At 49.4% G+C, this 13,895-nt stretch overlaps 1 protein-coding gene across 1 annotated transcript in view; it reads right to left on the bottom strand.

The window, feature by feature from the left end:
• The window catches only part of kmt2cb (lysine (K)-specific methyltransferase 2Cb), a 78,459-nt gene that overhangs the window by 22,298 nt on the left and 42,266 nt on the right, over positions 1-13,895 (bottom strand). Inside the window, 17 exon segments of the mRNA XM_030362609.1 lie at positions 40-2,019; positions 2,634-2,831; positions 3,261-3,334; positions 3,533-3,765; positions 4,052-4,190; positions 4,307-4,450; positions 4,678-4,710; positions 5,165-5,299; positions 6,549-6,596; positions 6,904-6,996; positions 7,135-7,342; positions 10,146-10,279; positions 11,003-11,128; positions 11,917-12,036; positions 12,457-12,669; positions 13,054-13,128; positions 13,363-13,469. Of these exon segments, the coding sequence (XP_030218469.1) occupies positions 40-2,019; positions 2,634-2,831; positions 3,261-3,334; positions 3,533-3,765; positions 4,052-4,190; positions 4,307-4,450; positions 4,678-4,710; positions 5,165-5,299; positions 6,549-6,596; positions 6,904-6,996; positions 7,135-7,342; positions 10,146-10,279; positions 11,003-11,128; positions 11,917-12,036; positions 12,457-12,669; positions 13,054-13,128; positions 13,363-13,469 (4,060 nt within the window).

Below are 13,895 nucleotides of genomic sequence, written 5' to 3'. Positions count from 1 at the left end.
AGGTGGTGGATACAATGAGAAGGGTTCATAACCACATACCTGTCTAAGCCGTTCCTCGCTGTCAGCCAGAGGAACACTCTGAACCTCAGAGCCTTGCATCTGCAGATGGGGGTGCATGTGGCCCGCCTCCTGGGCTCCGGGTCCACCGTTTCCAGCGATAGCCTGATCCTTCATCTCCATTCTCTCTGTCGGCAGCGGTCTAGGAGTCATTGGGCCCTGTTGGAATGGGTCGTGGACAGGGGTCTGATTGGGTCTTTGCGACGGCGCCTGGGAAAAGCAGTCTTCTTGAAGGCTGGGATGTTTCGGTGTTTGGGAGCCCGGATGCTGGAAGGACTCCTGCATCCTGCCTTGAGGTGGGGAGAAAGGGTCCTGGTGGTTTCCCATCGGCCCCTGCCGCGGCCGGTTCATCCCATCGGGACCCAGGAGGGAGCGCGGGGTTCCGGGCGGTTGGGCGTAGATGTCGTTCATCATAGTCCTCTGCACCCCGGGTTGGGGAAACATTTCGCCGACCCCTGGCCTTTGCTGTCCGGGGTTGGTAGGGTACATGTCCATGGGCAATCTCTGGCCACCGGGGGATTTGGGGAACCTCTCGCCCATGCTGGGTCGCGGAGTGCTCGGGGCCTGGGCATAGGGGTCCATGGCGTGAGAAGGAGACATCTTTTGCGACGGGTGAGACTGATGGACGAACTGGTTCATCCCGGCCGAGCGGGAGGTGACCGGAGAGTACGGGTCAGAGGACGGGCTGGCCATGGTGCCCGACTGGCCGTAGTTGTCGTGCGGGCGCGGCGTGCCAGGCGGCCGTGCGAACCCTTCAAAGAAGGGCCGAGACTGGCCGTTTCCGTCCATGCTGGGTCGAGGCGTGCCCGGTGGTTGCGAGTAAGGGTCCCCGGCTGGTTTGTTGGGACCGGGCGACTGAGCGAAGGGGTCGTACGTGTAGTGGTCGGGCCGGGGCGTCGAAGGTGCGTGGGCGTAAGGGTTTCGGGAGAGGTGCGCCATTGGTCCGGGCTGCGCAAACGGATGGCCCTGCATGTGGTGCTGGCCCATTCTAGGAGGGCTGGTGAAGGACTGATCCCCGCCAGAAGGTCTGGGGGTGTGCGGAGGCTGGGCATAGGGATCGTTCTGCTGACTCGGAGCAAATCTGTCCGCGGGGTGTAGGCCTGGTCGGTTAAAGGGGTCCTGAGCCTGAGGGGGAGGCATGGGGGCTTTGAACAGCCCGCCTGAGCCGGATTCGTTGCTGCCGGGCATGGGCGCCAGCAGGGGCCGCGAGTAAGGGTCGGACAGGATCATTCTGTTTTGGGCCATGCGCTGATAGGCCTCGTTCCGGATCATGGGTCTGGAGTAAGGATCTCTACCTGGAGAGCCCATGGGCGGTCTCCCCTGGGCCATCTGGCTGGGCCTGGGAGGTCCCATGGGCTTCAGGAACGGGTCCATGTCCCCCGCTGGCCTGGGGGTATCCGGGGGCTTGGCGTAGGGGTCATGGTTCACAGACGTGGGCGAGCCAAAGGCCTCGTGAGCGGGGGAGGGTCTCCCTCGGTCCTGCGGCTCCATGTGAGAGGTCGGCGACTTCCCGGACTCCATGGGGATCCGGCGGCAGGCGTTGGTCCCCAGGTTGGGCGGCCTGGGCGTACCCACCATCTTGGCATACGGGTCCCAGGGGGAGGAGGGTCTGGAGCCAGAGGAGCCCGGCGAGAACACCTGCGGTGACTGGGGCTGCGAGGACGGCCCTGACGGAGGCGGTGGTGGGGGCCGCAGGAAGACGTCCTCGGGGGTCCCCGAGGTCGGGGTCCCCGGGAGCTGGGGCCGGGCAAATCCGTCTTTAGAGTTGAGCGGCTGCATGGGGGACATGCTGCCGTTGCTGGGCTGCGAGGCAGGGCTCTGGTTGCCGCTGTTGTTGCCGTCGCCCTCGGACTGGCTGCCCGACTGCTGCTGTTGCTGTTGCTGGAGCTGCTCGTTCTTCACTTGCTCCAGTTTCTGGGTGGCTTCGATCTTGGCTTGCTGTTTGCTCTTCTGCCTCATTTGCTGGCACAGAGACAGAGCAAGAAGGATGATTAGATCTATGTTCTGTTTTGGCGGGGAAAATGAAATAACCAAACGGATAGTGGATAAGACTATGTGTTTGTTAGTGCAGTCGTTTAGATGGGCTTTTCTTAAAGGAAAATTCCACTCTGGGTTGTTTCACTCCCCTATTAGTACAACAGATGCTAACCTACATAACACAAAGAACCAGACCCGCTCTCTACATGTTGGGAAGTTGATCAATACAGCCCTAATCTACTGCACTCGTCCTGCTCTGCCATTGACAACCAATGGGCGTCCACTGCACTAGCTATCTAGCAAGCTAACCCATCCATTCTCACTCATCCTGTAGAGGTATCCATCAGAAGGATGTACTCCTCTACCTTTATTTTCCTAGTTTCGCTCCTGCCACTCTTCACCAGTCCTTTGACTTTGATGGCCAGCCACAAAGTGAGACTCAAAAGCAGTTGTGCCTCCATCTATTAAACCAAGTTTAACGTTGCTTTGCGGTGGAATTTCCCTTTCAGCCCACCCCCTCCCTCCCCCCCCATAGTTGGCGTTACATAAAATGGTGGACCTGTCGCTGAGTTCCCTGACTTCACTGCATACACTCTTACCTGTCTAAACTTCCACTCTTGCTCATGCTCTGACTCTTTGGGTTTCAAAGGGTCTTTAAAGAGCAGTTCTGTGTCTAGTGGTAAGTTGGGGTCAAACACCTCGGGGGGCTGCGGCTGTGGCGGGTGCCTCTTCACCGTGTCATTGGACATCTGCACCTTGTTGATGCGCAGGGCTGCTCGGTTGTCTCTCGCCTTTTGCTGCGGGGCAGAAATTAACATCCATTACAAAAAGATTAAAAAACATGTAATAGATGTGTCGCAATAGATAAAAAACAACGTCAATTCCGCCCTGGCAGCAGAAATTAAAAAATGTCAACTTTTAATCAAGCCTTCGTATTTTTTTTTTTTTTAATAATGACTGATAAAATTACTTCATGTGAACTTAATTACAGAGACCAAAGGCACTCCGAGCTCTGAGCTGTGATTCCCTTGTTAATTACTTCATGTGTGAATGCCCTGAATTTTAATTGGCAATGGGGAGAATGAAAGGGTGCGAAGCAGTCACTGTCACCTGCATACAGATAGAGCAGGGAGGGTGGGGTCAGAAGTCAGAGCTGGTTGTTTCCACAGTGTGTCAGGCTCCAGCAACACGGGTCAATAAGTTATCCATTGTGAGAATCATCTTACCACATAGGGAGCCCTGTCCTGCGAACTAGCTTTCCTCCACAGTTTTGCTATTTGCTTGACTCTTGTCGACCAGTCTGTGGAAAGAGGAAGTAGTCGTCAGGGCCAACTGTACAAGTCTCCTCAAATAACTTCTAAATCAAAATGAGAATGACGTTGACACTAGTACATACATTGACCAATCCAGAACGAGGCACGCAAAACAGCCCAAATAACTGAATTGGATATTTCTGGGTATCAAACATGTGACTACCTTCATCTTCTGCGAGACTTACCTGGGAACTCTTCCTTGAGATTGGGGAAATTGACATTGGTATAGAGAACGGGTGCCACTGTGGCCAGCTCCCCAAGGGTCTCCTCCTTCTCCCACTTCAGTGTGCTCCTTTGGGCATTGGACATGGCTTCAGACTCCCCCTCGTGAAGGGATCCTGGCGGAGTGGGGCCCTGGCTCTGGGCTGGAGAGCCCCATGGACCCGCCTCTCGAGGCATCTGATTGAACTTTCTATCTCTGGAACATCATGGAGAACATGCGTTTTTATGAGTCCATGTGTTTTTTGTGTATTATTTACCTTTTTAATCGACAAGACGATGAAAATCAAATGATAATCAAATCCTCATCATCGTCACCATCACCTGGAGGATTTCAAACTTCAAGATCTAAAGATGCACAAGAACTGAGCTCCATCACGTTGAACTAAGTAAGATGAGTTAATGTCCTCTCCCCGGTCATCTTCCCAATCCAAAATACAATGATTTAAAATGAATGGAGCAGGTGGAAAGGTGTAATGCGTTACCTTGGATTGTCAGTGAAAGGCATACGGTGGAGGGGGGAGAAGTTGTCGGGAATGCAGGGGCCTCCTGGATTTGTAGGAAACCTTTGGCTTGGTCCCATCATACCATTCATCATGGGCATTCGTACAAACATGGGATTCCCTGCGGGGCGCAAAAAACAACCACTCATGAGCCAGAATGAGATCCTCAGAGTGCATACTGGTGGGCAACTGGTATGGACGGCGCTTCTTCCACTGAGGTGCTGGTCTGGAACGTACCTGCGTTGGGGTGAGGTGCACTGGGGCCTGGCGTGGCGGGGAGGGGCCCATGGCCCGGGGGGTGAGGCATCTGTGGTGTTGGTTGGCTGCTGGTGGGGCTGAGGACTGCAGTGAAGAGGTCCTCTACATCCTTCCCCTCCAGCTCTGTTTTCGAGGGCGTACAATTTGTGTCAGTTTGGATTGGGCCGATAAGGGCGATAGTGGACGAAACCATTGCATTTGTGGGTCCGTAACATTAATTACGGACCCACAAATGCAACATTAATGATAAGATAAGTCTAGAAATCATGCAAATTTATGAATAGAATTTTACGAGTGAAAAACTAAGCATGCTTAAAAGTGGCAAGTTGTAAGAAAATGGAATTACGTACCTGGAATTTTGTACAGTTTGCTGAGAATCGACTCTGAAAGATAAAGAGGAGAGGGCAAGCGAACATGGTCAATATTCAGTCAGCGTACGACAACAATCTCTGGTCTGATACAACCTGTTCCTAGAGTCACTAAAATGTGGCCCTGGTGACGCAATCAAAATCATGAAGCTGAAAGCATTTGTGAACATCTCAGAAGAAATAAGAGCGATTACAGTTTCAGTTCAGCAGTGGGCTGAAACGCATGTGACAACAATGTCAGACAAGTGGAAACATATCCCTTTTCTCCCATCGCCATGGAAACCCTCCACAAGTCTTAATACCGCATCAATAGGCTCTCCTTCACTTCAGAAGGCGGAAAAGACAGCAAAAGGCTACAGGAGTGTGCAACATCTTGGGGCAGGACGCCTGTTAAACCCAAGTGTGGCTAAGGCACTTGTGGTGGTTGCGGAGGCATCTGTATTGCGGGCGTGAATACACTGCAACTTACCATCCATCTTGTCAAGCTCCGGACTCAGGATGCCGTCCAGGGGCTCGTCTTGGAGGGCTCGGGGCGTCCGGCGGCCAGAGTGGATGTGGGGGGCCACCAGGCTGCTGTTGGACAAGGGCCTGATGTCCAGACCAGCTGTGGAAGCAAAATAACCCCCCCCCCCACACACACACACACACACACACAAACGCAAAAGAAAACAAGCGGCAACATTAACAACATGCCGAACCAGGGCTGTGGGAATAAAGAATTAAAATCAGGTCAAGTGAAAACCTTTTTTGTGTCTAAACAGCCTGTGGAGAGTAATCATAAGGGCAGCCTGAAATCACAGCTCCTAGGGGGAGGTTCCTGTCTTGCACGATACGAGCGCTCTGGGCACCGTTAAGACACAAACAGGCCATATCATTCCAGCAGCAACACAAATTCTGAACGTGTGCGTCAAGCCCACCACTTGGCTTCGCCAATTATGTTGTCCCTACTTATCAGGGTCCCTCACTTTTATTTCGGAACACAGGAGTGAAATATGCGATCTTCAGCAGTTTCTTCTTAAATCATTGATTTAGATAATAAGACTCGGGAGCCGATGGCTTGGTGACTGCATTGCGCACCGATTACATAATGATGTGCAACGAAGCTTAGCAAGAACTCAAGAGCCGGCTACCCTCAAAATGACTTGTCTTGGCATTCTATTCTTCTCCCCGTTTCCTACGCTCACATATTCAACACTTCTTGACTGACACGACTTGGAGTCGGCATGAATTTCCTTTTTTTAAGAAGAAGAAAATCCTCACATCGGCCCAGAGTGCATTGCATTCAAACTACAAAAGTACAGGTAACAAAGAGCGGAGGACGAGCATTGACCGTCAATTGAATTGAAAACTTTTTTTTATCTCTTAGAGTGAGGGTAAACAAAGACCTTCCCAACAGCATGACAAAAAACAGAAGGCTGTTCACCAAGGCTTTTTTTTTAGTTTTCTCAAATAGCTTGCTTTGGTGGTGAATGAAATGTCTCCCTTCATCCCTGAAAATTTAAGCACTCAGTTTGGCAAGCCCTGATTCGATAAGTTTGCTAAACAATTTGAAGGTTTTTCTCTTAAAACACAAATTACAAAACAGAAAACAGAAAAGAGGAATTTACAGTGACACAGCAGAACCATTCAAATGCATACGGTGCACAGTGAGTGTTAGGCAAAGCAAAGAGCAGCTGGAACTTAATGTTAAAACAGAGCCTCAATCCGTTTAATAGTTGTGTAGACAAGAGGGTGCGCGTGAGGGTTGTATTGATGCTGGTGACGCACAAACAAGCAGGATATCTCAGACGCACAACAACAGAGGAAAAGAGAAAGGGACGAAAACATGGGATGAGAGCCCAGGGCACCCTTACCAAAAGGAGGAGGGGAGCCTTCCACCTGGAAGGGGCAAAAATCAAGACCTACAAGGACCCAAAACCAGATACAAAATAATGAATGAAAACATTGTGGGGACGGAAAAGAAAACAGCACAACACATTTCACACAATGCCCAAAAAACAAAGAAAATCATAGCCGTAAAGTAAGACAGAAGAAATCATTGTGGAAAGAAAGGAAATGCGATTTTTGGAAATACAGTGAGAGATTTAACCAATTTTGCCTTCTGAGGAGAAATCCTTAGACCACAAAATGCTTTAATCTCTCATTGTAAGAAATACAAAACATATGAATCCCCCCCCCCCCCACCGCCTGACAGATCACGTGACGCACCCGAGTCAATGCTTGGCCTCCCCAGCATCCCCAAGATGTCTGCGTCGGTGTTCAACACCTCACACAGATCAACTAAGGGTTCCTCACGGGTCTCTGTACACATGGAGAACAGACGACAAACAAACAAAACCAAAGACAGCGCCGTCAGAAATCATAGCGTGACGATGAGGGGAAACGAACATGACGCTCGGGTCTGGCGCGGGATGTACACGGAGGGAGGCGTGTACGTACGTGCTCCCGGCGGCCTGGAGGTCAGGGGTGCTGCCGAGGCACTCAGCAGGGGGTCGGACGAGGGGTCCAGGAAGCTGCTGCTGTTGGCCCCGCGGGGGGGCTTGCCGTCGCCCTGGCCCTGTCCGTCCTCCAGCAGGCCCGTGGGGCCCGCGGCCTGCTGCCTGCTCTGCTTGCTCTTGTCCAGCAGGTCCTTGCCAAAGAAGGCCTCCTGAGCAACAACAACAACAACAACAACAACACAAATTGTCAAAGGAACGTAGTGGCAGTAAAATAAAGAACTAAAGAAATACATGAATAGACCAATCGCTGTCCTCCCCAGAGGCCTGTGGCCTGGGGGAACGATGTCAACGTGTCAGGTGGATGGAGACGCAGCCTCGGACCCAGGAGAGTGTTTACCAGTGACACGCACACACCACCGGAAGACACCAACAAACGGTCTATCCTCGCTAACTGCCAAGACTGCAGCTCCTCCTTCCCCCCCGCCCCCGCAGCGTCCAGACATTAAAAGACTGAGACGGGTCAGCGTTTGAATAATTCATTCCATGTTCAATTTGTTTTATTCGTTTAAGAAGTAACCCTTTAGGTTCGACTGAGACATCTTCCCTCCTCTTCTCGTGTGTGTGTGTGTGTGTGTGTGTGTGTGTGTGTGTGTGTGTGTGTGTGTGTGTGTGTGTGTGTGTGTGTGTGTGTGTGTGTGTGTGTGTGAGAAACAGCGTCGACAGCTGCCCGTGGCTCTTAACGAAACGGCACGTATCCGTGTTTCGGCCAACGCGAGGTGACACGGAGAAGTCTGTGCCGAGGACGGGAGAGAAGGGAGTCCGCTCTGGTTAGGCTTTCATATGTCAACTCACCAGGCAGACAGGAGAGGAGGGGATCAGAGCCAAGTATCACAGACACACACTTAACCAACACACACACTTTAACAAGGACAACACACACACACACACACCTGAAGAGGGGAGCTGTCAGTCTAACCTAAAGGGTTACTTTCTAAACACACACACACACACCTCTACATGCACACTAGGGATGGGCAAAATGATTCTTTTCCGGGAACTAGTTCTTTCAGTTCAGTTCACTATAACGATTCGTTTATTTGATTCGTTCGTTTTGATTCGTTCGTTACGTCAGATTACATCTTAAAAAAAAATAAAAAATAAAAAAACCTTTTTTTATAATTTTTTTTTTTTTTTAATTGGTCATGGGTCCGGATATTACCGTCAAGACCGCAGTCCGCCGTTTGGAGATGCCTGCTATTTAGTATGTCGAACGTCCCACCAATATTTATACCACTTGCTTACTCTCTATATTTCATTCATGGTTTTACATTAATAATTTTATTTTACTTTACATTTAATTCTTCATTGTTCAGGCATTACAGAACTTTCATGGTCATAAATAAAAAATACGAACTGCAGTTTAATTTCTTTGTTTGTTCTTAAATTGACGTAGAATGGAGCAAAGACTCCTGGGATTGGGAAATGCGTTTATCCAATAAACAGATGGAGGTCAAGTCTATTTTCGAAAAAATGTAGGGGGATATATGAGTCGAATGGTATGACCCAAGATACGTCAGACAGAGAAAGCGCGCATATTCGACGGTACCGCCTTGTCATTGGTTTACCCAGGTGCCATTCCAACATCATTGCTACCTCTCATTGGCTGAATCTTTGAGAAAGTTGTAGACTCAATCAATGGAAGTCGCGGGGAGACGGAGCTCTGTTCGTTTGTATATTTTATTTACGTGACCATATGTTTGGTTTATGTTAAAAAAAAGAATCAAAGAACCAGTTCTTCTTGTTTTGGGGAACCAGTTCTTGTCGTTCACGTTCGGGATTCGTTCGTTGTAACGAATCAGTCGCGACCGACACATCCCTAATGCACACACACACACACGCGCTGCCACAAACATTGCCTCGCACACACACACACACACACACACACACACACACACACACACACACACACACAGCTCTGTATAAAGAGGATTACCAGTAGTTTGATGAGGGAACTGACAAATATCTCGAACTGAGATGTCCCTCAGTCCGAAAACACTTCGTAATTTCAGTTGAGGTAACAGAAGCCACCTTCAGATACACCAAACATGGGATGACTAATACATTTTCCTTCACCCAATTTGTGCTCAGATAGTAGAACTGGAATAATTTAACTACTTCGGTAGCACTTTCACACCTGCTGTCTAGTGTGAGAAACGGCACGACCGACCGACAGAGTCATAAAGTGAACTGGTTGTAATAATAATAAAATTTAGTTAATGTTCTAGGGCTCTCCCCATGTTCTGGTGTCAACGGTGGTACTCCCATTACTCAGTGGCAGCCGTAGAAGTAAGAGGTTGCGGCAAGGGGGGGGGGGGGTGTTAATGGTTTTAAATAATGAACGTATTGCGCAGCTATTTAAATGTTTAAATGAGGTCAAAAGACACCAAAAAGCTCTCCCTACCAATAATAAACACGTCATTTATTTAACATGAATAGAACAGGTTTCAATGTTTCTCTTCGGGTGAATAACACCATTAGCTTTGCGAAAACCGAAAGTAGAACTAGTCTTATACTATGGAAGTTGTGTGTCCTCGAAATCAATATATTTTTTTATCATTTCTTCAAAGAACAGTAATGGTACCATCCTGAAGAGGGCGCTGCATAGTATTTGCCTATAGTCAATTAGCATAAACATGTACCGTTTTGTTCGGCACTGCTAGTTTAAAAAACAATGGCGGGAACAACCAGATCTGCAGAACCCCAAGTTGTACACTAAACCACACCAAATAAACTAAATGGTAGTATTAATTCAAAATACTTAAAATATATCGGCACCAAAAAATCTTTGAAATATCGTACCATTAGGCCCCTGCTGACTACTTGCCATAAAAATATACTATCCACACGTCATTTGCATCTCTTCAAGAAGTTAATCATTTCATGCTCCCATCCTAAACCCGTTGAAGTTATCGCGTGTATTTTTTGTAATGCGTTGCATCTGAGGTGTCAGACCTGCAGGTATGCGGGGAAGGCCTCCTCCAGCTTGGTCTTCTTCTTCCGGTAGCGCTTCTTGATCTTCTCCGGGACCTCTGGGCCTGGAGGGGTCTCGTCCACGGGCGTGTCCGGCAGGGCCTCCGTCCAGCCCGCTGAACGGGACAAACGGACAGAGCCAATACACATCAGATGAAATTAGAGCTGTCAGTTAAACGCGTTATTAACGACGTTAACGCAAACCAAATTTAACGGCGTTAAATTTTTTATCGCGCGATTAACGCAATTATTTTTTCTTTGGCTCAAAACAAAGAAGCAGTAGCCTGACTGCTATGTTCAAATTACATTTGTTCAAAGCAGTCGTTTAATTGCACTATAGGCTCTTTTTTTGTATCGTCCTGTTTTGATCAGTGTATATGCCAATGTTGTTATCAATAAAAAATAATTCGCACAAGGCAAGCCGATGCACTTCACCATGTTGATAAGATAATTAAAATGAGAAGAATTATGGGACAAAAAATCAAGGGATATTTAGCATAGAAAAATAATTTGCGATTAATCGCGATTAATTAGAGTTAACTATGACATTAATGCGATTAATCACGATTAAATATTTTAATCGCTTGACAGCTCTAGATGAAATATTAGACCTCGTCTCAGCCTTTTTGTTCCATCGGGAGATTTGTCAAGCTAAAGCCGTGCCTAGATAGGGATGTGATACTCTACCCTCCCAACACTTCGACTCAGATTGATACCGTGTTCTCAATCAATACACATTAGTGTTTTATGATTACACTGACCGATTTTAATTAGTTTTCCTAATGCCAGAAACTGTTCAGCAAACACTGAAAGGGGCTGCAGCGGCAGGCTTCACTCACCCTCATCCTTCACAGGCTGGAGCTCCGACACAGAGCCGGAGGAGTCCTTCCGGCACAGCGAGCGCTTGGTCTTGCCCGGGCCCTGTCCCGGTCGGCTCCTCTGACGCACCATGAAGCCCCCGATGCCTGGAGGACAGACGGACAGACAACACGGCTCAGAAGCGGAACAGGAATACATTCAGCCAAAGGAACACGTTTTAAATTCATTTGGTTCAAATTGAATGCCACCACAATCCAAGATTCATTTAAATATTTGATTGTATTGAATCCAACTATTTTTCTAATACTCTACATCTATCACACGGCTTTATATAATGCGGGCCCTTTCTGTAGTTTAATTAAAGAGACCCTGTGTGATGAGTTACTTTTTAATAGAGTGCTGACCGCTGCTTTCACTGTGAAAGCATCTCTATGAAATTCCCCCTTAAGAACCACTAGAGACGCACCCTAGGGAGGGAGAGAGAGAGAGGGCGTGTAAGGGAGGGCGAAAAAAAAGCGTGAAAGAAAGAGTCGAGGGAGTGTAAGTAAGTAAGTAAGAGGGGGCGGGGATGTGAAAAAGAGAGCGAGTCAGGGGGAGAGCAAGAGAGAGAGAAGGGGGGGGGAGCAAGAGGGGGGGAGAGAGAGAGAGCAGAGAGAGAAGGGGGGGGTGCAAGTGAGAGAGTGAGAGTGAGGGAGAGAGCAAGAGAGAACGGGGAGAGGGCGCAAGTGAGAGAGGGGGAGAGTGAGTGAGAGAGGCAAGTGAGAGAGAGAGAGCGAGAGAGAGAGTGAAAAAGAGAGAGTGGTTTGAATAGAGAGACGGAGAAAGAGCGAGGGGGCCGGGAGATGGCTGCAATTGGCTGTGGCCGCAGCGCCGGGCACGTACTGCACCATTTTACGCTTCAGAGGAGCTGTCTCCTTCAATCAGGTGCCCCTACCCGGCCGGTACGGCTTCCTCTTCCTCTTCTTGCTGCTGTCCGCCCCCTTGGAGTCCTCCTCCATGGGCTCGCGCTCCAGGCTGGAGTCAGACTTGGCCTCGCAGTCGAGGAGCTCCGCCTCTGTGGAGGGGAAAAACGGGGAGGGGGAGGGGGCGGGACTGATGATGAGTGACAGCCCTGGGGTCAGGGGGCTCGGCCACCAATAGCATTAGCGACACGCCAAACGGGGTCGATTGAATTTCAACCATTTTCCCCCCTCGGCCGCGAGCCGTTAAGCCTGAATCCAATGAGGTTTTCCGCTTTCATTTGTGCTCGTCTTCTAATGACTTCGCTTAGCGAGAAGCCTCTTTGGGCTATTTAACTTTGCCATTAGGACCGAAAACCCTCCAAGAAAAATACAATACAGCAGAGTCTATCAAAAAAGAGCCCTGCAAATTCGAGGAGGGGGTGTTAAAACATCCAGGCATGACCATCCCTTCCGACCGACAACACCATGCCCCCCTTTTCTTTCGTATCTTTTTGCCAGGAGCGCTTCGCTACCTCGGGTGTCTTCTATGTCTTCGTCACGGGAGAGCTCCGACAGGGGGTCCACGGGGGTCTGCAGCACCGCCACGCTGTTCTGGTTGATGATCTTCAGCTTGAGCTTGGGCTTGGGCTTCCGGCGGCGGGACGCGGCGGCCGACAGACTCTGCAGCTGGCACAGCCCCGACTCCGTCAGACACACGCCGTCCTGGGTGTAGGTCCTCGCCAGGTCTGCCCGTCAGGAAGTACAGACGACCACCGTCATCAGCTTCATCATCATCATCATCATCGTGCAAATGATTCTACTGTGCTTCAAACTATGATCACAAGCCCTCAAAACCTGAGCCATACTGCCAGAATCCCAACACCAATATGTTGACCTCCAGGAACAGCAAAGACAGAGCCTAATGGTTTTTGTTTTGCTTATTCAAAGTAAAAGTTGCTTATTGATACACGATACCCCAGAGGTAAAAGGTTTGGGATCAATATTGGACTGCTGTGCTATATTGGTTCCTTCCCTACTTTTGTGGGTGACATTGGTACTTAAAATCTTCAATCAAAATTGGTTGCTTCCCTATCGGTAGGTACTTATTCGCCTGGCATTAGTGGTCTTACCCAGTTCTTTTGCCTTTGTCACAATCTGCGTCATAACTGCCGGCTCAATGCAGTCTCTGGCCTTGCCTGCCACTGCTGCAGCAGAGGAAACACAAAAGATGGCAGAATATGAAAAAAAAAATCATGACGCAACAATAATCGTTAGTATATTCAGAGACCTTGGTCAACCCTTCATCACACGCACACACAGACACACACATGCACGAGCACACACGGGCACACAGGCACGCACACACACACGGGCACGCAAACACACACACACGGGCACGCAAACACACACACACAATCAATGCTGCACTCTCAAGATACCCTTTGTGGTCTTGAAAGCTCGGCACATTGTGCAGTCAAAACTGCTATCGGCGGCTTTCTCCACATCCTCCTCCGAGTGGAGACCCTGACAAGAGGCATGGAGCCATCTGTGGAGGAAGCAGAAGCCTTGGTTTAAAGACGCCCAGGGGAGGTGGACGTGCGGACGTGCGGACGTGTGTTTTCTCTGCATGCCGGCTTTTGGGTGGAAGTGTATGTGCATGCAGGTGTGTGTATGTGTGCGAGGGTGTGCGTGAATGTGTTTTGTGTGTAAGTGCATGTGTGTGCGTGCGTGCGTGCGCATGTGTGTGCATGTGTATGCCCATGTGTGTATGCGCATGTGTGTATGCGCATGTGTGTATGCGCATGTGTGTATGCCCATGTGTGTATGCCCATGTGTGTATGCGCATGTGTGTATGCGCATGTGTGTATGCGCATGTGTGTATGCGCATGTGTGTATGCGCATGTGCGTGTGCTTTGTTTTGCAAAAAAAAGTGTGGGGTCTGGTGAAGTGTCGAGCGGGGTAGGTAGGGGGT

This window comes from Gadus morhua, chromosome 8 (assembly GCF_902167405.1).
Source record: "Gadus morhua chromosome 8, gadMor3.0, whole genome shotgun sequence".
NCBI classification, from domain to species: Eukaryota; Metazoa; Chordata; class Actinopteri; order Gadiformes; family Gadidae; genus Gadus; species Gadus morhua.
Note: the sequence above shows the minus strand (reverse complement) of the source record. Positions and strands in the feature narration are given on the sequence as shown.